Below are 26,745 nucleotides of genomic sequence, written 5' to 3'. Positions count from 1 at the left end.
CCAAGAGTCATGACTCACTGATGAGATAGTCATTGTAGTCCACTGTGCAATTACGGATACCACTTATACCGAATAGTGAAGTACCATAGTGTTTGTATCATACTTCCGACAAATTTTCTAAATTTGTCTAATATTGTGATACTAGATTCTAAGTTGAATCTGTTAAGTTAAACAAAGCAAGATGTCTATTTAATCTGTAAGCATATATAAGCAGACCTCCGCATAAGCTATTGCATAGTATTCTGATAGTTCTTTACGGATGTTTACTTCACTTTGTAATTATATTTGTGTAAGAACTCAACTGCAACAACAGAACAAAAAGAATATCATCTCCAGTATACAACTTTGGATTACAAATGATGTTAATGCACTAATCAGTTTGCTTACCTACAAGTACATCACTGAAATCTTTGCAACACCAGTCTATATATATATACATATACAAATAGCCCAGTCACACTGAAAGCATATATATATACAAACAGAAAGCATATATATATATATATATATATATATATATCAACAATCAACATATATACTTTATATTTACTAAACAAGAAACTATACACGTGTTTCAATATGAATGCAACCCATTTGTCTGATCCTATTTTGAATTCAAGATTAGTTGTTTTTAGTATCATACCTTTCTTCCTAATTGTGGGACTCGTTGGTAACATATTTGTGGTATATATTTATGCACGACAGTCCCAGAAAAGCAATGTAGAAACATTCATCCTTGTATTAGCTGTTATTGATCTCATTGGATGTATCTTTGGAATGCCTCTGGAAATGGCTGAACTCTCCCTCGCAATTCATTCAAAATATTTGTGTAAATTATACACTTTTATTACTGTCACCTATTCTATCTTGTCATCCTTCATTCTTCTCACAATTGCCATTGAAAGGTACAGAAGTATATGTTGTCCACTCAGTAAACAACTGGATCCCAAACTACTCAATACTATTATTATTTTCTTAATTGTAACATCTGTTTCATTGGTACTGCTACCTCTTGTCTATATTGAAAGTGTTCCCTTTTCCCATGAAGAGAGGTATATCTGTGGCTTTCAAGGGTCATTCCTCTGGCCATATATTCTTACAGCATTTATTATTCAATGTATTTTTGTGCTAAGCATGACTGTGCTCTATTCATTTGTTCAGAAGAATATTAAACAGCATTTGATGAAAAAGCAAAGTAAAAAACCTTTTCAACAAGAACAAATCAATCATATAAGCATTATACTTTTCTCCATCTCAGTTTTATACTTTGTTAGTTTCACACCAAACCTTCTCTTTCGTGCCTTGTATCCATATTGCAGAGATTCTATCCTGTTACAAATTTTTAAAGTAATTTTATATCGTACTTGGATATTAAGTTCATCCTTAAATTCCATAGTGTATGGATTCTGTAACAAAATTTTCTGGAAAAGTTTTGTAAATATATTTAGTAGGGATAAAAGTGACTTTGAAATGGATAAGAAATTTTAGGATTTGGTTTAGACCACACTTCAGGAGAGAGGAATTCTTTCACATACCAGAAGTATTTTCTTTGCTGACCATTTCCAACAAAATGCATTTAAAAAATTTTTTTGTAATATCGAAAATACGAGCTCAAAGCTTGAGGTATTTAATGAAATAACCAACTTTTCCATTTTATTCTGTTCTAATGTTTGGAGAATTATATTTTCTTTCATAAAATTGGAAAGTTTTGATTTCAACCCATGCCAGCATGGAAAGCAGGTGTTAAATGATGATAATGATGATGATGATGATAAGCCTTTTAAAATATGCTGTTTATATCCTTGATCCAGTGTCGGTCTAAGGTAGGTTAGTATCAGAAAGGTCTATTTGAACACTTCAACAGTTTCTCTATTGCATGTTTATTTTAGTTCCTGTTGTTTTATACTTTCTATTAACCCATAACTGTGTATCTGAGTCCTCTTTTAAACTCCAAACTGTTTGGATCCTACAGTTTCTGAATTACATATTAAATCTGCATTAAAAAATACTGGAAACCCCCCCCTCCAAATTGTTGCTCTTGTTGCAGTCATCATCATCATTGTCATCGTCATCACCATTTTTGTGTTTGTCTGTTAATATGTTTGATATACTCAATTTATGGAACATATCCTGTTCTTAAATGTGCAGAGATTAATAATTTTGTATTTTGGAGATTGTAGTTAATGGATGTGTTGAATTTTGTTTTCTATATTTTATCTTGTTTAGCTCCACATCATTCTGAATTGACAAGGCCTATTTTTTTTTCCCTGCCAAATCCTTTATTTTATCATACCCTTCCAGTGCTAGATAAAATATTGTACTGGTGTGGTTAGCATCAATTTACTTCAACTCCTCAGAACTGTTGGCCTTGTATCTAAATTAGAAATTATTATTGATGTTGTTAAGGTGGTGAGCTGGCAGAATCATTTACATGCTTAAATTCTGTTGAGGTCTATTTTGTCTTTCATCCTTTCAAGGTCAAGGAAATAAATGCCAATCAACCATTGTGGTCTTTGTTAATTATCTATACCCCTTGCCCAAAATTTAAGGCATGTGCCTAATAGTAGAAATATTTATTGCTGCTGTTGTTTTTGGCTTGCCTTGTGTGAAAATCTTCTTTCCCTCTCTTTTTGAGACATGATTCATTCAAGCATTATTAAATTAATTTTTCTGTAGAGAACTTGCAAAAATGACCTATGATCATTTGTTTTAAAATCTTTAGAAAATGTTTTTAAGCACATTACACTTTCATGTCAAAAATGATTTCTATGAGGTTGAACATTGCAGTAGCAACAAATAATAATAATAACATTAATAATAATAATAATAATAATAATAATAATAACAATAGTAATAATAATAATAATAATAACAACAACAACAACAACAACAACAACAACAACAACAATAATAATAATAAAAATAATAATAATAATAATAATAATAATAATAATAATAATAATAATCCATTCTACTATAGGCACAAGGCCTGAAATTTGTGGGGAGGGGTAAGTCGATCATATTGACCTCAATGTTCAACTGGTACTTCATTTAGAGAGTAACCAAGCTTCACCCTTCAAAAAACTGAACAAAAAAATTATATTAGATATAGTTTCTCATCTGTGGTACTACAGACATTCCAAAGAAGTTAGAATGATACACAAAGTGATAAGTTCAAAATATGAACAACATGTAAAAGATAGATTCTTAGTAAAATTAAAATAAAGTCACTACAAGCAACTTAGGACATAATCCCAAATATATCAAAAATGCTTACTGGTTGATTTAGTTGCACACTGAGACAACTCAAGAAATATTTAAACAAACAGTTTCATGGCTTGCCCTTGCTCAACCTATGAAGTAATCTTTCATGTTCATTTCTTTTCAATTATATCTTTTTTAAATTAATGTTTTGTCATAATTTTCCATGCAAATATACACACATACATGCATGTATGAGTGAATGCAAATGCTTTTAAAATCTTAATACATTCTTCCATATTTGATATAATATTGCCCATCCCCTCTTTTTTTTTTGTATTTGGCATCACTCCAACATTTCAATAATCTCCCTACTACCTCCTTTTATTGTGCCCCCATTGATGGTAAGGGACCTAATACTGTGTATATGGGAGTGACAGTGTGAAGACAGTCGTGACACTTTTGTTATCATCTGGAAAGAAGAGGATCTGCACAAAGACTTCAGTACATAATTTATTCAATGAATTACAGTGTTTTACAAACTTTCTCATTCCCATACAATATCCAGAGCAAGAGCCAGCAAGGAAGTGATGAGGAGGATATAAGAAGAGTGCGTGTAGGCTGACCAGGAAGAGAGGATAGGGAGACTACACTGGACTGTTTAGGTACTAATATGTCTAAATATTCATATATGCGGTAACCTTAGGTGTGTATGGCACTCATATGGATGCCTGCATGCAGGCATATAGTAGAAAGAGGGAAGTAAGCAAAATATGTACCCTTACCCTCATCACAGGAGGGGTGTACGAATTGCCAGTTGAAACTGTTCATTTACATTTAAATTAAAATGGCAGTGGTAGGGGAGGGCAGGTGGGCATAAAGGGTGTACAAACATGGACATTGTGTTCATGATCTGTGCGAATGAATATTAGTCTCCTGATTATTAATACCATGTTAATACACATATACATTCTAATCAGCATATTTATTGCATACCATAAATAATCCGCATTTTTTCCCCCAAAATTTAAAGGTCAAAATCCTGAGTGCGTACTATATACGAGATTAAAAATGAAAAATATTTTCTAAGCAATGTCCGAGTCTCTATTTGCTGTGAGACTCATTTTGTGATGTTGGGTGCGAAAATACCTTAAGCTAAGCCTGAAAGCAATGAAGTCATAAAAGAATCGTCCATAACTTGCAGTAAGCAAGATTTATTAAATGTTATTACTGTTATTTCTTTATTTTCTGCAAACAAAATGCACAGAAATGCTACACATTTGCATTATGTTATATATACAATAACGATAAAGAATGTTACCATATACATTTTTACAAATCAAGGACATTATATAGACCTCCTTGACTCAAGTTAGAGAAGGGGTGCGTATTATGCACAAGGTTTAAGTTTTTCAGAGGTACAGCCCCCTAAAAATCCCCTGCGTATTATACTCAAGGGCGGACTATACTCGAGGATTTACGGTAAACATTATAAAATTAGAGGGGGAGAGTGACATGTGGCTTTGGCAAATGGGATATTTATTGAGAAAGGGGAAGTTTATAAAGACATCGACTGAGTCACATTTAAATAAAATTAAAACTTAGGAACTTAACTGTTAATTCAAGATGCGTTGTTACATGAATGGCAATTGAACAAGTGAGGATATTAGTGAAAAAAACTATTCCTTAAATATACGATCGAATGGAGTGCTAAGGGCCCTATCTGAACGGATGTGTCTCCACATACTTAAACAGATGGGGTCGATAAAATAAGTACCAGTCAAGCATTGGGTTGATATAATTGACTTACCCTCTCCCACGAAACTGCTGGCCTTGTGCCAAAATTTGAGATCATTATTATTATTATTATTATTATAATTATAATCATTATTAAGACAGCAAGCTGGCAGAATTGTTGGCATGCTGGGCAAAATGCAGAGTGGCATTTTGTCTATCTTTACATTCTGAGTTCAAATTCTGCTGTGGTTAATTTTGACTTTTATCCTTTCAGGGTTGATAAAATAAGTACCAGTTGCATACTGTGATCAATGTAACTGACTGCTTTCTTTCCCACAAAACTTCAGGCCTTGTGCCTTTAGCAGAACGGATCATTATTATCATTATTATTATTATTATTATTATTATTATTATTATTATTATTATTATAACATGATAATGTATAATGATAAATATGCTGATTAAAATGTACATGCATATTAATATGGTATTAATAATTGATTATAATAATAATATTATTATTATTAATAATAATAATGATGGTGATGATGATAATAGTAATGATAATAGTAATTAAATATTATGACATCTTAATTCTTGTGTATATTCTTGTGTGTATTTCACTGGAGATTCTGGTCTGTCTGTGTGTGCTTGTGTATACTTAACTGGATATTTTGGGTTATCTGGGATATTTTTGTATTTTTGCTGTAATGGAATGTGCTGTGTGGGTGTTTGTATGTTACTTACTTCCTTCTTTTTCGAGTTTTTCGGAGGTGGTGGAGAGTTTTTAAAATCCTTCCTCTTTTGCACTTCCTGGAATCCTTCATCTCTGCTTTCTACATTTGCTTCTTCTGTGTTTTCCTTTAATTCCTCATTTCTGTTATTTTCTTCTTGTATCTCCTCTCCTGGTGTCTGGCTGTTAAGAAGGGGACAATTCACCCTTACGTGCCTCTTCTTTCTACAGTGGTAGCAGATGGGAGGTCTTCCATCCACCACCACTCGCAACTTCACCTCATCTGGTAGCTCTATCTCTTTGGTAATTTCTTGTAGGCCCAGTGGGGTGGCCTGCATTATAACTTCCAGGCCGTGTCCCTGTCAGTTGATTTGTTTGGTGCGGCTGACTTGCAGCACTTCTGGGTCCTCCTTTGTTTCTATTAAGATAGCTGCAAGCAGCCACATCTCATTAGTCTTGTGGCACACCCTGCCAATCCTCACTCTCGCCACTCATTTACTGAGGCAGGTTGGCAGGAGTGCCCCTTCTTCTGTTTTCAACGTTACAATGGAGTACTTTACTGCCTCCTCCACAGTAGGAAGTGCACCTCCACTGTACCAAACTTTCTTCCTCTGCAGTAAAATTCAGTTTCACTTCTTATATCTTCCAAGCATTCTTCTATAGCTTCCTTACTAGCCATTTCTATCTTCTTGCTTCTCAGTGATTAGAATCTATAAACTACCATTTTTTCCCTTTTTACTTCAGTGGAATTTGAACTCAGTATACACAAGCACACACAGACAGACCAGCATCTCCAGTCAAGTATACACAAGCACACACAGACAGACCAGCATCTCCAGTTAAATACACACAAGCAGACACACAAGCATTACAGGCCAGTTGTAAACATAGGGAGTATCTGATGCACTAGTGGTCGAACACAGCAATTTGAGGAAAAAATTGCGAAAATGAAGACGGTAATAAAAATTATAGAGGAGGGTGATTTACGCATACCAGGCATGGAGTGTATAATAATAGACTTAAACAATTATAAAAAAATTGAAGGCAAGCTTTGGCGATGATGTGAACCCACTAGGGAGCGAGGTAAAATATGGTTATCTACCACCTGTGATGGAATTTGAACAATCGAAACAATATTACATATATTAAGATAAATTAAATTGATGAATGTTGGTATAAAAAAAATGAGGAAAAAATATAATGAAATGGTACTACTCAAGAGTGAGGTTAGAGTAGCTATTACACCTCCCTTCATTATATAAATCTATTTTCATTCATTCATTTCATATTTTTGACCCCACTTGTATTGTTCTGTTGGCTCTTGTACCATTCCCTCTGTGTTCAGGCCATTGTGCCTAATAAAAAATCAGAGAGCATCTTAGAAGTCTCACGAAGTACGTTGTGTAAACACATTGATTAAACCTCCGCTGCAAAATTTATCTATACCAACCTGTGGCAGGATATAAAAGTGGGACGGAAATTGTAGTTGTGATACCTGTGCCGGTGGCACGTAAAAAGCACCATCCGAATGTGGCCAATGCCAGCGCCTCCTTGACTGGCTTCCGTGTCGGTGGCACGTAAAAAGCACCAACTGATCATGGCCGTTGCCAGCCTCCACTGGCACCTGTGCCGGTGGGACATAAAAAGCACCCACTACACTCACAGAGTGGTTGGCATTAGGAAGGGCATCCAGCTGTAGAAACCCTGCCAGATCAGACTGGAGCCTGGTGCAGTTTCCTGGCTTCCCAGACCCCAGTCGAACCGTCCAACCCATGATAGCATGGAAAACGGACGTTAAACGATGATGATGATGATTTTGCCTGCCCTGCTAATATTTCTGCTAGCTCACCACCCTATATAATAATAATAATAATGATAATAATAATAATAATGGTTTCAAATTTTGTCACAAGGGTAGCAATTTGGGGGAGGGGATGAGTTGATTACATCAACCCCAGTGTTCAACTGCTACTTATTTTATCAACCCCCAAAAGGCTGAAAGGCAAAGTTAACCTCAGTGGAATTTCAACTCAGAACATAAAGAGGGACAAAATACTACCATGCATTTTGCCCAGTGTGCTAACATTTCTGCTAGCTTGCCACCCTATATAATAATAACGATGACAGCGATGATGGTGGCGGCGGCCGTAGCTGCCCTGATGCAGTACCAGGCAGTGGCTCTCATGGCTTCTGATCTTAACTGATTGGAAGTGTTATCATGTACATTGTTTTGTTTTGGTATATAAGATGGACTACAGCAAATATTCTGCTCAGTACTACAGATTTGCTTGTCAGCTGTTTGATCATAACCAGTTGAGCATGTCCCTTAGTGGCTGACGATATGTGCATCTCTGATCACAAGCAGAGGTAGTGGGGGAGCATCCTAGCCACATGTTGAGAGGAATTCTTTGGGGTTTGAATAATTCACCTCTGGAAACAATGTTTCATTCAACATCCTTAAACAACCCTCATTCAGGGACCTTTTGAGCTGGATGGCCTACTTGACCTGATGAAAATTCTAACTGGGCTCACCTGCTAGGTCATGTGCTGTTTATCTTGATATTAGATCACCATGTCATGCACATACGGTTGTGATGCATGTGCCTGGTGTACTCTTATGAGTTGGGTAGTCATGGTGGGTATACTGGTCTTCGTATATTTTACAACAGCGTCACTTTGATGGCATGCACTGTTCTTTCACTCAATAATAATAATAATAATAATTATAAATTCTGACATCAGCACAAAGGAATTTATATTGTATGTGGAGCATATAATTGTGATCCTGTTGGCCTCATCTACATGATGGATTCTTATATCATTAATAAACATAGAAAGATGAAATGTTGTGTTCATGCTATGAGGGAATTAGTCAGTACCAGTAGTCCCAGGACTTCACTGGTACTTTAATCCACCCCTGAAAGAATAAAACGCCAACTTGAAATTTTCTGGTTAGGGACCCAGACCATAAAGTGCTGACACAAATACCACAAAAGTTTTCTCCTATGTTCTAAAGATTGTGCCAGCTTACTGCCTTTAAATGGGTCTTTGATTTAGACAGAAGGCCAACAGTTTGAAGATGAGGGTGTTAGTAAATACCATTGGTACCAGTTCTTGATTGGTACTTTGTTTCAACCATAGAGATTTGAAAGGCAAATTTGGCCTCAGCAAGGTTTGAACTTACTTGGAAGAAATATCTGAATGAATTTTTTTCCACTGATATTTTGTTCCTGGTCGTCATCCCTAAATAGTGTAATTTAGTAAAGTGATAGTATTAAAATCCTTGTTGTTACTTAGGTTTCATAACTTAGTACATATTTGTGATGCGATGATCTACTTTGAAACTAATTAGTAAAATTAAGCAGGATGTCTTTTAGTCTGTATAATATCTATTTAAGCAACTTATCAGACAAATTTTTGCAAATTCCTTTGAAATCTCTGTCAGATAAGTTTATTCCACATTCTAATTGTATTTGTATAAGGACTCAACTACAAGAACAGAATTCCAATATCATCTCCAACATAGAAGTTTGGATTACAAATGATTTTCACTCTACCGGTAATGGACTAATCAAGTTAATTACCATACAATATATATATATATATATATATATGTACTAATACAAGCATACACATATATACATTTCAACAATCAACATATACACGTTAAACGTACTAAACTATAAACTACCCTCTTGTTTCAACATGAATGCAACCCATTTGTCTGATCCTGTTTTGATTTCAAGATTAATTGTTTTTAGTATCATACCTTTCTTCCTAATTGTGGGACTCGTTGGTAACATATTTGTGATATATATTTATGCACGACAGTCCAAGAAAAGCAATGTAGAAGCATTCATCCTTGTACTGGCTGTTATTGATCTTATAGGATGTATCTTTGGAATGCCTCTGGAAATAGCTGAACTTTATCCTGCAATTCAATCAAATTATTTGTGTAAATCATACAGGTATATTGTCTTCTCCTGTTCTATGATGTCATCCCTCATTCTTCTCACAGTTGCCGTTGAAAGGTTCAGAAAAATATGTCGTCCACATGGAAAACAAATTACCCAAAACCTACGCCAGAGACTTATTGTTTCCATAGCAATAACATCGGTCATACTAATATTACCAATTATTATCTATACTGAAGGTGTTCCCTTTACCTATGAAAACAAGATGTACATGATATGTGGTAGTGACCTTAGAAGGTCATCTGTCTGGTCATATACTCTAGTAGCCTTAATTCTTCACACTATACTTCTCCTAGCCTTGACTGTACTTTATTCCTTTGTTTGGAAAACTATTACTCAGCGTCTCATGAAAAAGCAAAGTAAAGAAGAAGCTCCCAGACAACAAGGAATCAATCACACCATCATTGTACTTTTCTCAATCTCTGTTTTGTATTCTGTCAGTTTTTCGCCATTCCTCATCTTCTTTGTCATATATCCATACTGCAAAGATTCTAATTTGTTGCAGATCTTTAAAGTGGTTTTATACCGTACTTGGATACTAAATTCCTCCTTAAATCCCATGGTGTATGGATTCTGCAATAAAATATTCCGGAAAAGTTTTGTAAATATTTTTACTAGGGGTAAAATTATTTTTGAAATTGAGGAGAAATTTTAGGATTTGGTTTACACTACACTTTCAATACAGAGGAATTCTTTCAAGTCGAAGAAACATTTTCTTTACTGACTATTTCCAAAGAAGAATACTGTTGTTGTTTTTTGAACAATATTGAAAATAACTCAGTTTCAGGTATTTTTATAAAATAACCAACTTTCTCATTATTTTTATGATGTTTGGAGAATTATATTTTCTTTCATAAAATTGGAAAATTTTGATTTCAACCCATGCCAGCATGGAAAGCGGATGTTAAATGATGATGATGATAACGATGAGCCTTTTAAAATATGCCGTTTATATCCTTGATCCAGTGCCGGTCAAAGGTAGGTTAGTATCGGAAAGGTCTATTTGAACACCAACAGTTTCTCTGTTACATATTTATTCTAGTTTCTGTTGTTTTATACTTTCTATAGACCCATAACTGTGTATCTGAGTTCTCTTTTAAACTCCAAACTATTTGGATTCTACAGTTTCTGAATTACATATTAAATCTGCATTAAAAAAATACTGGGAAAAAAAAAATTGTTGCTATTATCACAGTCATCATCATTATTGCCACTGTCATCATCATCATAACTCTTACGTAAACTTTTCGTCCTTGAGTTTGTTGGTCAAGTCTTCCACACAGAATTATGTTATTCCTGTCTTTGTATCAACTTTTTTAAATCACAGAATTTTTAGACTGGCCAACCCATGGAGATCATCATTAATATCTACACGGACATGTTACCTATGCATGTTATATGCTGCTAATAAAGTATTTACTTCTTTTGTGCAATTCATTTGTCAGAGAAAGGATTTAAAATTAATCCCCTGTGCTTTTAGCAATTCTAATACAATTTCAAAAATAGCAATTAAAATTCTCTTTCAATGAAAATGTTTGATATTCTTTGCTGAGCAAAAAATTATTTTGAAACCCACCAACTCTTCAATCTTTTATTTTGCATACAGCATTAGCAACTTTTCTACTTATTTAAGAAATAAACACTTTTAGTTTTGTGATTAACATTGTTCTCATTGTCTCACATTTCAACATTTATTTACATGTCTTTGGTACACACAGTGTATTATATATATGTGTGTGTGTGTGTGTGTATTAATATGTTTGATACGTTCAATTTATGGAATATATCCTGTTAGTAAATGTATTAAACCTAGTAATTTTATGTTTTGGAAATTGTTGTTAATGGATGTGTTGAATTTTACATATATTTTCCTATTTTATTATTGTTGTTTATTTCCATATGACTCCAAATTGAGAAGACTTATTTTATCCACCACTTTTGGTACTCATTTCATTTATCTTCATTTTATCTAACCCTATCCAGGGGTAGAGAACATAAAGTACCATTCAAGTATTGGAATAGTTGGCATCAATTTACCTCCCCCTGTCAAAACTGTTGGCCTTAAGGTGGTGAACCGGCAGAATCATTAGCATGCTGGATCAGGTGATGAAGGTCATGGAGAGGGTCATAGCCCCACTAATTAGGGAGAGAGTCTGCTTAGATGAGATGTAGTTCAGTTTTGTGCCAGGTAGAAGCACGACTGATGCTATATTCCTGGTACAGCAACTGCAGGAGAAATACCTAGCCAAAGATAAACCCCTATACTTGGCTTTTGTGGACTTGGAGAAAGCCTTTGACAGGGTCCCCCGGTCCCTTATCTGGTGGGCGATGCGGAAACTAGGGATTGATGAGTGGTTAATAAGAGCTGTACAGGCCCTGTACAGAGGTGCCGTTAGTAAAGGTAGGGGTGGCAATGAGTATAGTGAAGAATTCTGGGTAGAACTAGGGGTCCACCAAGGTCAGCCCTCAGCCCCCTCTTATTCATCATATTCCTCCAGGCAATAACAGAGGAATTCAAGACATGTTGCCCCTGGGAGCTCCTCTATGCTGATGACCTTGCTCTCATAGCAGAATCACTACCAGAACTAGAAAAAAAATTTCAAGTGTGGAAGCAAGGTTTAGAATCTAAGGGCCTTGGAGTCAATGTTACAAAAACCAAAGTCCTAGTAAGTAGGAAGGCGAACACATCACAAGCTCATTCACATAGATGGCCCTACTTGATCTGTAGAAAAGGTGTAGGTAGAAACTCCATAAGATGTACCTAGTATAAGCTATGGATACATAAGAGGTGCAGCAACATCAAAGGAAGGTTAACTGGGAAGATAGCTTTCATGTGTGGCAGATGCACAGGGGCAATAAATTCCATCACATGCTAGTGGGAGAAACTAGAAGTAGTCAATAGCTTCCGCTACCTAGGTGACCAAGTCTGTAGTGGAGGATAGATGCTCAGAGTGCGTCACCACTAGAATAAAAATAGCCTGGGCAAATCTCAGAGAGCTCCTACCTCTACTGGTGACAAAGGGCCTCTCGCTCAGAGTGAAAGGTAGATTATACAATGCATGCATGTGTGCAAACTGCCATGCTTTACGGCAGTGAAACATGGGCTACAACTGCTAAGGACATGCGTAGTCGTGAAAGAAATGAAGCTAGCATGATCCACTGGATGTGTAATGTCAGTGTGCACACACGACAGATTGTAAGCACCCTGAGAGAAATGTTGGACATAAGAAGCATCAGATGTGGCATGCAGGAGAGATGACTGCACTGGTATGGTCATGTGTTACATATGGATGAGGAGAGCTGTGTGAAGAAGTGTCACTCCCAAACAGTACAAGGAGCCAGTTGTAGAGGAAGACCCATGAAGACATGGGATGAGGTGGTGATGCAATGACGAAAGACCGAGACAGATATACTGTGAATGAGAAGACCTGGCAAGAAAAGTGATATCACAGCTGTAGCCTACACCAGTGTCGCATAACCAACCTACTTAAAAATGTACCTTTGGATCATTGGGCGACATGCCATGCTTGAGGAGACCTATTGAGTCAAGCAAATCAAAATCTAATCAAATGCAAATTGTAGTTGTGGCTGATGCCAGTGCCGCCTGGCTGGCTCCCATGCTGGTGGCTCGCAATTAGCACCATTCATGCGTGTGTCATTGCCAGTGCCGCCTGACTGGCTCCCATGCTGGTAGCACCTAAAAAGCACCATCTGAATGTGGTTAATGCCAGCGCCTTCACCCCGACTGGCTCCTGTGCTGATGGCACATAAAAAGCACCATCCTAACGTGGCTGATGCCAGTGCCGCCTGACTGGCTCTCGTGCTGGTGGCATGTAAAAAGCACCCACTATACTCTCAGAATGGTTGGCATTAGGAAGGGCATCCAGGTGTAGAAATATTGCCAGATAAGATTGGAGCCTGGTGCAGTCTCCTGGCTTGCCAGTCCCCAGTCAAACCATCCAGCCCGTGGCAGCATGGAAAACGGACGCTAAACGATGATGATGATGATGCTGAGCAAAATGCTTAGTGGTATTTCGTCTGCTTTTACAAACTGAGTTTAATTTCTACCAAGGATGCATTATTAAATGAATTTTTCCGGTAGAGAATTTGTAAAAATGACCTACAGCCATGTAAGGAAACCCTGAGATAGACAAAGACAACAAAAAGTCGATTTTTTACATAGTTTTTAATTATTGTATTTTGCCTTATTTTTCCATGCTAATACACATACATATACATATATAGGCATAAGTATGTGTGTTCATGTATGTATGTATGAAGATGCTTTTAAGCTCTTTATACATTCTTCCATATTTAGTATAATATCATCCATCCCCTCTTTTCGTATTTGACTTCTCTTTCACTCTCTACTTTTTTTCTTTCTTTGTAATTCCTAGTGAAAGTTTTATGTGTTTTGTATCTCTCTGAGACCTTGAAGCTAATAAATAAAAGATTGTTATTAGGGAGTGAAGGAGCAGTGCATACCACCAAAGTGACACTGGGGTACAAGTATACGAAGCCCAATATACCCGTCATAACTACCTGTCTGATAAGGGTACATCAGACACAAGCATCACAACCATATGTGCATGACGGTGCTATGATTTTTCGTCTGGCGTCACTTCATCTAATGTCACTTTGTCTGTCTTTTTGTCAAATGTTTTCTTTGTCCAACTTTTTGTCAATTTTAAATAAACTCTTTAGAAAACAAGGTGAAATATCTCTAATGATATATTCTCCGAAATCTAAGAAGCCTCATTATAGGATTGTTATTATCATTCTTTTTCCTTCTGTGTTAACAGTTTTACTTCCTCTTTTTCCTTCTCTCTCTTAAGTACGGTTCTGTGTGTAGAGAGTGCTGCAAATTTAGAGTACACATTTTTAATTTACCCATCCCGAAATAACAAAGCAGTTCATGTAAGTAATTACATCTATGATTTTCATTCAAGCATAACAAAACTAGGAAAAGGATACTGGAGATGTGAGAAAAGAAAGCTATGTTCAGTGCATATTCACACCGTAATGGAAAACAATGAGCCAAAAATTATTTATTTTTCTAGTGAGCACCTCCATCCAGCTGATGTAGATTCGTTAAATGCTAGAAAAGCAGTTGCAGAAATAAAGTATGAAGCTGTGGAAAACATTGCAGCAATTTCGCATAGCATAATAGCAGCTAATTTTACGCGGCTAACAGAAAATACTTACTTACAACTTCCTTGCTTGCCTCTGCTTTCCAGGATTATTCAAAGGTGCTAACAAAAATTCAAGATTTCCCACTAATCAGGGGCTAGGACTGGTTTTGAAATACCTGAAGAATATTGTAAACTTGATAATGGCGAACAGTTTCTGAGATACAATTTGGGTATCGAGGATCAACAGCGTATACTAGTATTTGCATCAGAAAGTGCTCTTCAGGGTATAGCATCATATCATCATTGGGCATGTGATGGAACATTCAAAAAAATGTGATGGAACATTCATTCAGTGGTTTCAGCTGTTTAGCATTTGTGTACAAGTTAAAGGTAGCAGTTTTCCATGGGTCTTTGCATTGCTGCCGAATAAAACAAAGCAGATATACTTTTTTTACTTTTACTTTTACTTGTTTCAGTCATTTGACTGCGGCCATGCTGGAGCACCACCTTTAGTCGACCAAATCGACCCCAGGACTTATTCTTTGTAAGCCCAGTACTTATTCTATCGGTCTCTTTTTGCCGAACCGCTAAGTGACGGGGACGTAAACACACCAGCATCGGTTGTCAAGCAATGCTAGGGGGACAAACACAGACACACAAACACACACACATACATATATATATATATATATATATACACACATATGACAGGCTTCTTTCAGTTTCCGTCTACCAAATCCACTCACAAGGCTTTGGTCGGCCCGAGGCTTTAGTAGAAGACATTTGCCCAAGATGCCATGCAGTGGGACTGAACCCGGAACCATGTAGTTCATAAGCAAGCTACTTACCACACAGCCATTCGAGAAATTGAAAATTATGCAACCTAATGCATATCCACTTGATCTCATGGCAGATTTCGGAGTTGCAGTTCATAAGGCATTTAATTCATCATTCCCTAATTCATCTATGATGGCATGTTTGTTTCATTTGAGTCAGATTTAGGCCTAAAAGAAAAAAACAAAAAAACTCTGAATTCTGTCTTAAAATTCAATGTTTTTCAGCATTAGCCTTGCTACCCATCAATCGACCTGACTTACATAGGCGTTGTGAGAGGATGTGGTGCTAGAGGAAGGAGAGAACTACCTACATTCCCGATAGCTGTATGGAATGTTAATCAGTGTGTTCTTCAAGATCTTCCCAGAACAAATAATGCTGCGGAGGGGTTTCCTTCTGCGATAAAGTATTCGGCGGGTAGAGCACATTTGAATATTTGGAAACTAATCAAAACTCTGAAAGAAGAGTAAGTGTTCGTTCAAGGTAAAATGACTCAAATTCTTCAAGGAGATCCGTCAAATTCATGTACACAATATTGAAGAATAATTGAAAACCTCAAAAGATTGTTCATTGAATATGGGTCAACAAGAAAAATTGATTTTTTGAAGAGTGTAGTCTATAATTTGCATCAATTTTAAGTGATCATGATAAATCATTAGTTATATCTTCTTACTTTTTAAAATGACTTTTTTTAAAATAAATTTTTCCAAAGTAGTTTACTTGAATCCTATCAATAAAATTCTCAACAATTATTTGATTTTCATGTTCACCTTGTTTTCTAAAGAGTTTATTTAAAATTGGACAAAATGTCATTAGACAGAAAATCATTGGACAAAAAGTCAGGTCACAGTGCATGACATGGTGAACTCATATCAAGATAAACTGCACATGACCTTGCAGGTGGGGCCCAGTTAGGATTTTCTTCTGGTCGAGTAGCCCATCCCACTCAGTCCCTAAATAGGATTGTTTAAGGATGTTGAACAAAAAAAAAACCCATGTTTCCAGAGGAGAATTATTTAAACTCCATAGAATTGCTCTCAACACATGCTTAAGATGCTCCCTAACTACTTCTGCTAAAGACGAGGAAAATCTTCTGTGTGTTGCTAAAGATGAGGAAAATCTTCAATGCACCACACATCCAAATAGAAAAATGCTTAACCCTTTCATTACTAAACCACCCAAAGCCGCCCGAAAAAAATTTTGGTTAATGTGACCAAACCGCCCAAACCTGCCCGAATTTACCGATTCATATTTAAATGAGAATATCAGAGCAAATCTCTTTAGTACATTCGTGAAAACACGTGATTATGCTTCGTAAACAGTTAATCTACAGTTTTGTACAATGATCGACGTATAATTTTAATTCCCTGAATTTTGGGAGATTTTTTTCCACATTTTTTTCAGCATTGATTTTTCTTCAACTTTGAAAATGGATAGGAGTTTCATGTTATCAAGCATTGATTCCGAATTGGAAAATTTGTGAAACAAATACTGGGTACTGTTGTGGATTTAGTTTTTATACAGGGAAACTAATGTTAGTCAGCATGGCTTAGGGTATGATGTGGTCTGGAAGTTATTGTTTGAAGCGATCAATGCGGAAACAAACTTACACAGATTACAAACAAACACAAAATGGGAGTTTAAATTTCGGAAAATTTGTGAAGCAAATACTGGGTACTGCATGGATTTAGTTTTTATACAGGGAAAATAATGTTAGTCAGCATGGCCTAGGGAACGATGTGGTCTGGAATTTATCACTTCCATACCATAACCAGGGCCGTATATTATTTTTTGACCGATTTCTTTAGTTTGGTCAAACTTACGGCTTTATGGTACACCTGTTGTGCATTAAATTCAACTGATGATATAGTGATGTGCACATTTCTTCTTTATCAAAATTTTGTTGCATACCCATTTGAATATTAGCTGATGATTCATTTTCTATGGTGATGTTTAAACAAAATTTTAATATTTTTACCTTTTGCTCAATTTACCTAGATTTACCTGTAATTAAAGTCACTTTGAGACAAAAGTTATGCAATAGAATTGATTAAGAACCCTTTCTTTAATTATGTTCCAAATATCACATTAATATGTTGATAAGTAAAAAAGTTACAGTTATTTAATGAAACAAGCCTAGATTCATCATTATTTTAGAATTTAATTGAAACTCATGAGGGGTGTATTTTAGTCAGAAATATAGTAACGAAAGGGTTAAAGGGCATTTGGACTGATATTGATTTCCTCACACAAGGGAGACAATATGGTACTGTTGATGTTAGGATCCTCGCAGAGGCACTGCCCCAAAACACCCAATGGTCCAGTATAAATGTGAAGATCTTCTTCTCCTTCCCACCTACCTTGAACAGCATGTGGTGAAAATTAAAATATCAGATGTGCCACAAGAATTAGACATTTGGTGGTTGGTTGCATGCACTGTAGTCAAAGGTCCAGATTTGCTTCTAGAAATTAAAAAATATTGGAAGGAGAACTGGTCCAGAATCAGGTTGGAAATTTTGATCCAGGTAAAACAGGAATCCCTGGACAAGGTCCCCGACCTTATTGAGCTGCCCAATGGAGCACAACTCCAAGTCGTGGTGGGAAGGCAGAAAGCCAAGTTGCTACACTTGTGGGTCTAACACTCATTTGAAGGTCAACTGCAAACAAAATCAACAAAATGGAACTCGAGAAACGGCAGCTCTGCAACCACCACCACCACCACAAGAAGGCCAAAAGCTGCAATAGCAATCAATGCAGCATCAACCATTAAAGAAACATTTTCAAAAGCTGAATCACACCACCACAATGACACCGACAACTGCAGTGGTGGAAACAAGCAACACCTGACCATCCCTACCGGCAGGCGACATAGATACACCACATACTCCTGACACGGGCAATTCAGAAGCCTTATGCGACGAGGACGAACTGAATCCTGTGTTGGGGAAAAGCGAAAAAATAATTCCAAAAAAGACCGTTCTAAGCTAAAAGTGAAAAGACAGGACGAGGACAATTCACCTAATCCATTAGCTACACTAACAACACTGACACACTCACCCAGATCCCAACAATAAAAGCAATGCACACTCATTCAGCTACAACCGCAACTACAAAAAGCACCAAAACAGAGACAAATACACAAAGAGAAGCAACATTCACAAGAAAACCCATGCAACTGACTACAGAACCTGAACGTGTCATCAACTTCACAGTCATTTGCAAGAGCAACAGCAAACTGATGCAGGAAGTAAGGGAAAACACAAACATTCACACAAAAGGAGTAGGGTTTGACAAATTACTGTCGAAATCCCCCTATGACAGACAGCTAATAACAACGGGCATAAACACTTGTCTAGAACTTTAAAAAAATACCCAAAGACAGTGGGCCTTTAAAGGCTAAAAACAGATAAGAGGACTTTAGGAAGGCCCTTCATTAAGATTATGCTTCAGATTAGGTAGCTGAATCAGCTGACCCTCCCAAAATCCAAGGTAAGTGACCTTGTGCCATTTTGTTTCTCCAATAAACATGGTTGTTTTCAGAGGAGGGTGTGTGAATGTTCGTGGCCTGGGGTCAGCTTGGAAGCAAGGTCACTTGGTAAATGACCTCAGGTTGCTCAATTTAGATGTGGTTGCAATTAGCAAGACAAGGATTTCTAATGTACAAGCATTAGCGCCCATTTTCGATGACTATGAGGTATTCTTATCATGTGGTCTGTCGGGAGCTGGTGGTGGGGTAGCAGTGCTTTTCCGAAAATCCTTAGATCTCGAAGTAAAGGCTCTTGTACCTGGGTGGCAGGTTAGTGGTCCTAGGTGTTTTTGTTAGCAAAGGTGGCACCTTTAGACTGGTCGTCTATGCCCTAACTGGAGCTGGAAGGCCAGAATTCTTCAGGTGTCTAGAAACTTTCCTGGGAACATCTCACAGTTTAGTACTAGTAGGGGACTGGAATGGGGTTTTGGATGCCTGAAAGGACTGTGGGGCAAGTACACAGAAGGGGATGCAAAAACCTTGTAAATCTACTCAGAGACTTTCAATTGTCTGACAGGTATCGACTGGATTTCCCTGATGTGCGCCGGTATAGACATGGAGCAATGACAATGGATCATCTAGATAGAGTATTTATTAGGTCAGAGGGTAGGGATAGTGTAGGCTGTCCACAATTTGAATTGGTTAACTACACAGGTCACAAGTTTGTGATCTGCACAGTCGAGTTAGATAGGACTTATAGTCAGGGACCTGGTTACTAGAAGTTAAACATGTCCTTTCTGGCTCACAAAGACTATGGGGACCGGATTAGTGAACTTGGTAAGTGGCAGTTGATGGGGCTAATCATCAACAACCGGTGGTGGACTACCCTGAAGAATGTGATTAGAGCAGAATCGATAGTGTTTAGAAAAGAGTTAGCAATAGAAAGGAATAGATTAGAGGGTGAACTAGTTAGCAAATTAGAAGAAACAATTAAAAAGGGCATTGTGACCTGTGTGTTAGCAATAAGAATGACCTTTGATCATTTCTTCAAAGCAAAACATGAAGGTTGCATTGTTAGAGCTAAGGCCTGTGCACTCAAATAGGAAGGAACTAAAACTGTCCAATAGACTCGAACGGTGGAGATGCAACATGGAAACAAAACCACGATCAGGTCTTTGATGGATCGAAATGGGTGCCTGCTATGTGACTCCAAGCAGATGTGTGTGGATTTTCAGCAGCACTTCGTACAGTTGTTTGGAGAGGGCGATGGGTCAACAGCAGCTGACACGAGGTTATGTGAAAGGCCAATAACAGCCACTGAAATTTGGGAGGCGATGAGCGATTGCACAAGTCGCAGATTGCTCAGTTTGGATGGTCTAACCTACAAATTCTATATATTCATGCCAGATTTGTTAGGTGACCTCTTAGCAGACGTCTACTGCAACTGGCAACAGAACAAGAGAATTCCTAGTACTGTTAGCAGAGGTATGGGGACACTGCTGAGGAAGAATGCCAACAACGGGGGACATACTAGAGAATTTTCGGCCCATAAGTCTGCTAAACACAGGGTTTAAGATTTTGGCCAAGGTGTTAGCAAAAAGGTTGGCAATTGTAGTTAGTAGCCTGGTCGGAGAAATGCAAACATGTGCAATCCAGAGCAGGTCTATCCACAACAACCTCCACTTTATGCGATACATCATAGAGGGGGCTGGGACCACAGCCGGCTTTGGTGGATGCTCTGATCCATTTGGATCAATCAAAAGCATTCAGTAGGGTTGACCATCACTACTTGGAAGCCGTCCTGAAAGCAGGTGGGTTTAGACCTGTTTTCAGAGGCTGGATTGCTGCAATGCATAGCGGCACCTGTTCAGTGGGCAAAGTAAACGGCCACCTATCGGAGCCATTTGGCATAGCATGCTCAGTCCATCAGGGCTGCCCGCTGTCACCTCTTCTATACATATTGGCACTCAAGCCACTGTTGCAGAAGTTGGAACACCTAAGGGGCATCCCTTTTGAACTGGGACAAGGAAGGGCAATGTCAGCATATACGGATAATGTCACTGTCATGGTGTTGGATGCCTCCGAAGTGGAGACAGTTGGCACCATCCTAAAGGAATATCAGTTGGTTTGCAGTTGGGCTCTTGGAGAGGCAAGATGATGCCATCAGATGGTGTCATTGGATGCTGGACTGATGAACCAGTTAAAGTGCTCGAGGTCTTGTTTGCTCCTGACTTCCAGGTTGATAAGAACTGGGATGAGGTGGCAAATAGGGTGGCCAGTCTTACCCAGAAATGGGCTGAAAGAGGTGGCAAATGCTTACATCGCTTCCATTATCATTTATTGCCTGACCATCATGCCTTGTCCTGGTTACTGCTTAACCAAGTTGGAGCATCTCTTATTTAAATTCTTGTGGAAGGGATGCATTCCAATGGCCAAGCAGTCAGTCTGTTGCTAGCATCCTCTGAGTAGCAGATTAGGTATGCTGTGGCTCCTAATGTGCAGACACACGCTTAGATTATGCCACATGCAATGATTTCTGGAAGGTGAGCATGTGTGGGTTCCATTTGTGAGGCTCGTCTTTCTGCAGCTCATCTCCTTGACAGAGCTGCAGTCATGGGTTAAGAAAAGACCGAGACTGGGCGTCTCTACCAGTCAGGCAACCCTCTACAAGTTGGGCAATGGAATTGGTGGATGTTCCACTTTAGAAATTTATGGAGGAGTAGTGGCGGGGAAGTGTGACAACATTCTCAGGGGAACTCTGGGCACCAACGAGAACAAACTGGCTAGTCTGTTCCAGAGGACTTTCTGGTCAGGAACTATCATGGATAATTTCCAGATGTCTTTGGCTTGGCAGTGCTACCAGGGAGACGCTACCAGTTTGAGACAAGCTCTACAGGTACAGATGCACTGTCTGATGGACTTGTCCAAGGTGCACGTAGAATGCCAAAACCATTCTGCATGCTCTCCTTCAGTGTCCAGGCATTGCTGACTTGTGGGGTTATGTTGAACAGCCACTGTCATGTGTGGGACATATCCGTCTGTTGGCTGAGTTTGTAGTGATTAATGCACCACTGCCCTTCTTCAATCAAGCAGGGAAGGTAGTTTTCCTTTGCCTGGTGGCTGTGGCAAAAGAGGTTGTTTGGTGGACAAGGCTGAAAGGCACGAGGACAGATACATTCCTCTTTAGTAGTGCTCTCATGATTGGATGGTACTTTTTGCATACCACCTGCATGGAAGCCAGTCAAAGCGGCACTGGCATCGGTCACATTCCGATGATTCTTATTATGTGCTACCAGCACAGGGCTCACAACTACAATTTCCATTTGATTTGATTTTAATATTGCTGTTGATGTTGATGTACTTGACTCAATAGGTCTCCTCAAGCACAGCATGTTGCCCTACGATCCAAGGTACTTTTGAGTGGGCTGGTTATGCACCACTGGTGTAGGTTACAGCTGTGGACTCACTTTATTTGCTGGGTCTTCTCGGTCACAGCATATCTCCAGAGTCTCGGTCTTTTGTCATAGCCTCTGTGAGGCCCAACATTTGAAGGTCATGCTTCACCACCTCATCCCATGTCTTCCTGGGTCTCCCTCTACCCTGGATTCCTTCCACTGTTTGGGAATGGCACTTCTTCACATAGCTCTCCTCATCCATCTGCAGTACATGACATACCAACGCAAACGTCTCTCATGCACGCCACATCTGATGCTTCTTATGTCTAACATTTCTCTCAGGGCACTTACACTCTGAGCAAAAGTTATGTCCTGAAAATTATCCATGTGGTTCCCCTTGTTTCAGTTTTTTCTCATCAAAACTACTGTTGCGAGTTTTGGTATCCCACTGCCAAAAGGTTATTGAACAAGTCTGACATATAAATATATATATATAGACCATACAGTAATCTGTCTAAATCAGGTGATTTTCTCTCCCTGCAGCTATATATTGCTGGAATGTCGCCTGATTATCACAGCACTCTGCCTCCATTGCCAAGAGTCACAACACACTGATGAAGTGATCATTTAAGTCCATTGTGTAACTAGGGATGCCACTTCTAAACAGTGAAGCACCACAGAAAAGTTGCAATATTAAAAATAGCAAATAGATGAAATGTAAGAGTTTGAATCATCCTTCCTGCTTAAATTTCCTGATTTTAATGAGTCAAATATTCTGATGCTATATCATAAGTTGAATATAAGTTTAAAAAGGCAGGATGTATCTGTAACCTTATATAGGGAGAATACAACTCTAGCTATTGCATATTACTTTGATAATTCTCTGTGGATGTTTACTTCACATTGTAATTGCATTTGTGTAAGAACTCAACTACAACAGAACAAAACACATATCATCCTCAGTATACAAGTTTGGATTACAGATGATGTTAATGCACTAACCAAGTTACCAAACTGTAAGGATATCTCTGAAATCACTGCTTCATCAGTCATTTATACAGGTATATATATATAATATATATATATATATATATATATATATATATATACACACACACAGAGCCAGATTTATATATATATATAACGACAATCAACATATATACATTGTACTTATTAAACTAGAAACTACACACTTGTTTCAACATGAATGCAACCTATTTGGCTGATCCTGTTATATATTCAAGATTTGTTGCTTTGAATATCATACTTGTATTCCTAATTGTGGGACTCATAGGTAACTTATGTGTGATATATATTTATGCACGACAGTCCCAGAAAAGCAATGTAGAAACATTCATCCTTGTACTGGCTGTTATTGATCTCATTGGATGTATCCTTGGAATGCCTCTGGAAATGGCTGAACTCTACCTGGCAATACAATCAAAATATTTGTGTAAATTATACAAGTTTGTTGTCTTCATGTGTTCTGCCATGTCGTCCTTGATTTTGTTTACTATTGCTGTTGAAAGATTCAGAAAAGTATGTTGTCCACATGGCAAACAAATTACTCCAAAACTACGGCAAACTCTTATTATTTTCATAATTGTAACATCAGTTGCATTGGTATTGCCAGTTCTGATTTACTTTGAATATGTTCCCTTTACCTATGAAGATAAGGTGTATATGATATGTTGCTGTGACCTTAGAAGGTCACCTGCCTGGTCATACATTCTAGCAGCATTAATTCTTCACATTATGCTATTCTCAACCATGACTGTACTTTATTCGCTTGTTCAGAAGACTATTACTCAGCATTTCAAGAACAAGCAAAGTAAAGAAGCAGCTTTCAAACAAGACCAATTTAGTCGCACAAACATTGTACTTATTTCAATTTCTGTTTTGTTTTTTGTCAGTTTTTTACCAGTTCTTGTTTTTATTGTCATACATCCATACTTCAAAGATTCTAACTTGTTGCAGATTTTGAAAGTAGTTTTATACCGTACTTGGATACTAAATTCATCTTTAAATCCCTTTGTGTATGGGTTTTGTAACAAAATATTCCGCAAAAGTTTTGTAAATATATTTACTCGGGATAAAATTGTCTTTGAAATGGAGGAGAAATTTTAAGATTTGGTTTACACCACACTTTTTAATATCGAGGAATACTTTCAAGTAGCAGAAACATTTCCTTTGCTTACGATTTCATAGGAAATGCACTAGATTGAAAATAACTCAAGGATTGAGGTGTTTAATGAAATAATTACTTTTTCCATTTTTATTTTAATATTTAGAAAATTATATTTTCTTTCATAAAATTGGAATGTTTCGATAGAAATGTGAACGTTTTAAAATATGCTGTTTGTATCCTTATCACAGAGTCAGTCTAAGGTAGGTATGTATCAGAAAGATCAATTTGAACACCCGAACACTTTCTCTATAACATATTTATACTAGTTTCTGTTGTTGTTTTACACTTTCTATGGGAACATAGCTGTTTATGCAAGTTCTACTATAAACTGAAAACTATTTGAATCCCACAGTTTTTATATTACATTTTAGATCTACATTTGAAAAATTCAGGAAAGTACGAGAAAATTGTTGTTGTTGTTATCATCATCATCATCATCATTATCATGATGAGAAAATTTAAGTTGTTAATATTTTTGAAGTTGTGTCAAAACTGCTAAAGCTTAGTAGATTAATAAAGGATGGCTTAAATTTTTGATGTTTGTTTTATTATGTATTTTTCTTTGTTTTTTGTTTTTATCACCTCCTCACTACTAATTGAGAAGAGATCTTTTTTCTTGCTCTTGAGGATCTGATTTCATCTCAGGCTTTTTTTTAAATGAAGTACCATTCAAGGAGTTGTGTTTATGGTATCGGTTTACTTCCTCCCCTTTAAACTTTTGACCTTATACCTAAATTAGAAATTATTATTGTTGTCATCATCACCAACTCTTCAATCTTTTATTTTACAAACATCATTAGCAATTTTTATACTTATTTAAGAAACAAACCCTTCTAGAGTTGTGATCAACATTATCATCATTGTTTCACTTTTCAACATTTTCCCATGTCTTTGGTACATACAATGTATTTTATTTGTGTGTGTGTATGTGTGTGTATTAATCATCATCATCATCATCATCATCGTTTAGCGTCCGTTTTCCATGCTAGCATGGGTTGGACGGTTCTACTGGGGTCTGTGAAGCCAGAAGGCTTCATCAGGCCCAGTCAAATCTGGCAGTGTTTCTACGGCTGGATGCCCTTCCTAATATGTTTGATATATTCAATTTATGGAACACTTCCTGTTTGTAAATGTGTTGAGTATAGTAATGTTATGTTCTGAAGATTATAGTAATGGATGTGTTGAAATTTACATATTTCTTTACCTGTGTTGTTTGTTGCTTAACTTTTAAGAAAGTTATCCTCTGCTGAACTTGGAAAGTATTGTAATTATATTCTGCCAAAGAAAACAAGTATAGCATTTTCTTTTACTTGAAACTTCGCCTTTGTTTTGGCACAAAGACTTAATTCATCAGAAAAAACTTCAGGAAAAATCTTTTTTAATTCTATTTTTAACTCCTCTAACACCTTACTTGTACTGGTAGAAGAACCATTTACATTTCTACAAAGAATATTTATGGGGAGGTCCCATGACTTAAATAACTCCATCCAGTCTATTCCAAATAAATTTGTCATATTATTCAGTACAAAAACTTTGGCTTTCAAGGTTTTTCCATGAAACATAACATCACTTATCATTTCATCCTTAAAATACAACTTTTTCTTAAAACACCACATGCAATTTTTGAAGTTTCTTTTATTCTAGGTTTCCGATTTTTCTCCATGTATCTTTGTTAATTATCATGATATCACTGCTCATATCCAATTATATCCAATTATAACCTGACATTCACATTATTCATTTTTATGAAATCAATTTTTTTTTCTCAGCCTTGCTTAGAATTTTTGTTGACAGTACATTCTTGCCAAAATTCTTTTCATTAGATTTTTTTTTTGTTATGAGCTTTTATGTCCAGTTTTTCCACACTCAAAACATATTAGATTTTTAAAAGGCAAACCTCCATATCCATAGCATGAATTGGGTCTTGATGTTTGTTTTTCTTTTTTCTTATCTGTTATAGGTTGATAGACTTGAATATGAGAGCAATCTTTTTCTTCAATTTTATCCATGTCCTGTCTTAAATTTATAATTCTCTAGCATTCTTCTGCTACTGCCTGTAGAGTTAATTTTTGGTCCTGTTCTAAT

The 26,745-nt window shown here is 37.1% G+C and overlaps 2 protein-coding genes across 8 annotated transcripts in view; both read left to right on the top strand.

The window, feature by feature from the left end:
* Positions 1 to 14,326, top strand: part of LOC115212882 (2-(3-amino-3-carboxypropyl)histidine synthase subunit 1) — a 42,570-nt gene extending 28,244 nt beyond the window's left edge. The window contains exon 8 of one of the 7 annotated variants that reach the window (XM_029781677.2): positions 14,043 to 14,326. In XM_029781677.2, coding sequence (XP_029637537.1) covers positions 14,043 to 14,073 — 31 coding nt within the window. In that variant the 3' untranslated portion in view covers positions 14,074 to 14,326. Of the gene's footprint in view, positions 1 to 1,706; positions 1,873 to 6,415; positions 6,441 to 9,502; positions 9,537 to 9,689; positions 10,812 to 10,903; positions 11,246 to 14,042 lie in introns of those variants that run through there. The other 6 variants (XM_036503675.1, XM_036503673.1, XM_036503678.1 and 3 more) reach the window with 6 other exon arrangements.
* On the top strand, positions 502 to 24,992 carry LOC118763830 (neuropeptide FF receptor 2-like). Its single transcript, XM_036503680.1, has 2 exons — positions 502 to 821; positions 23,918 to 24,992. The coding sequence occupies exons 1-2, from the start codon at positions 580 to 582 to the stop codon at positions 24,597 to 24,599; spliced, it is 924 nt and encodes a 307-aa protein (XP_036359573.1). The 5' UTR covers positions 502 to 579; the 3' UTR covers positions 24,600 to 24,992.
* The last annotated feature ends 1,753 nt before the right edge of the window (positions 24,993 to 26,745 follow it).

Source organism: Octopus sinensis, linkage group LG6, assembly GCF_006345805.1.
Source record: "Octopus sinensis linkage group LG6, ASM634580v1, whole genome shotgun sequence".
Classification (NCBI taxonomy): Eukaryota; Metazoa; Mollusca; class Cephalopoda; order Octopoda; family Octopodidae; genus Octopus; species Octopus sinensis.
Note: the sequence above shows the minus strand (reverse complement) of the source record. Positions and strands in the feature narration are given on the sequence as shown.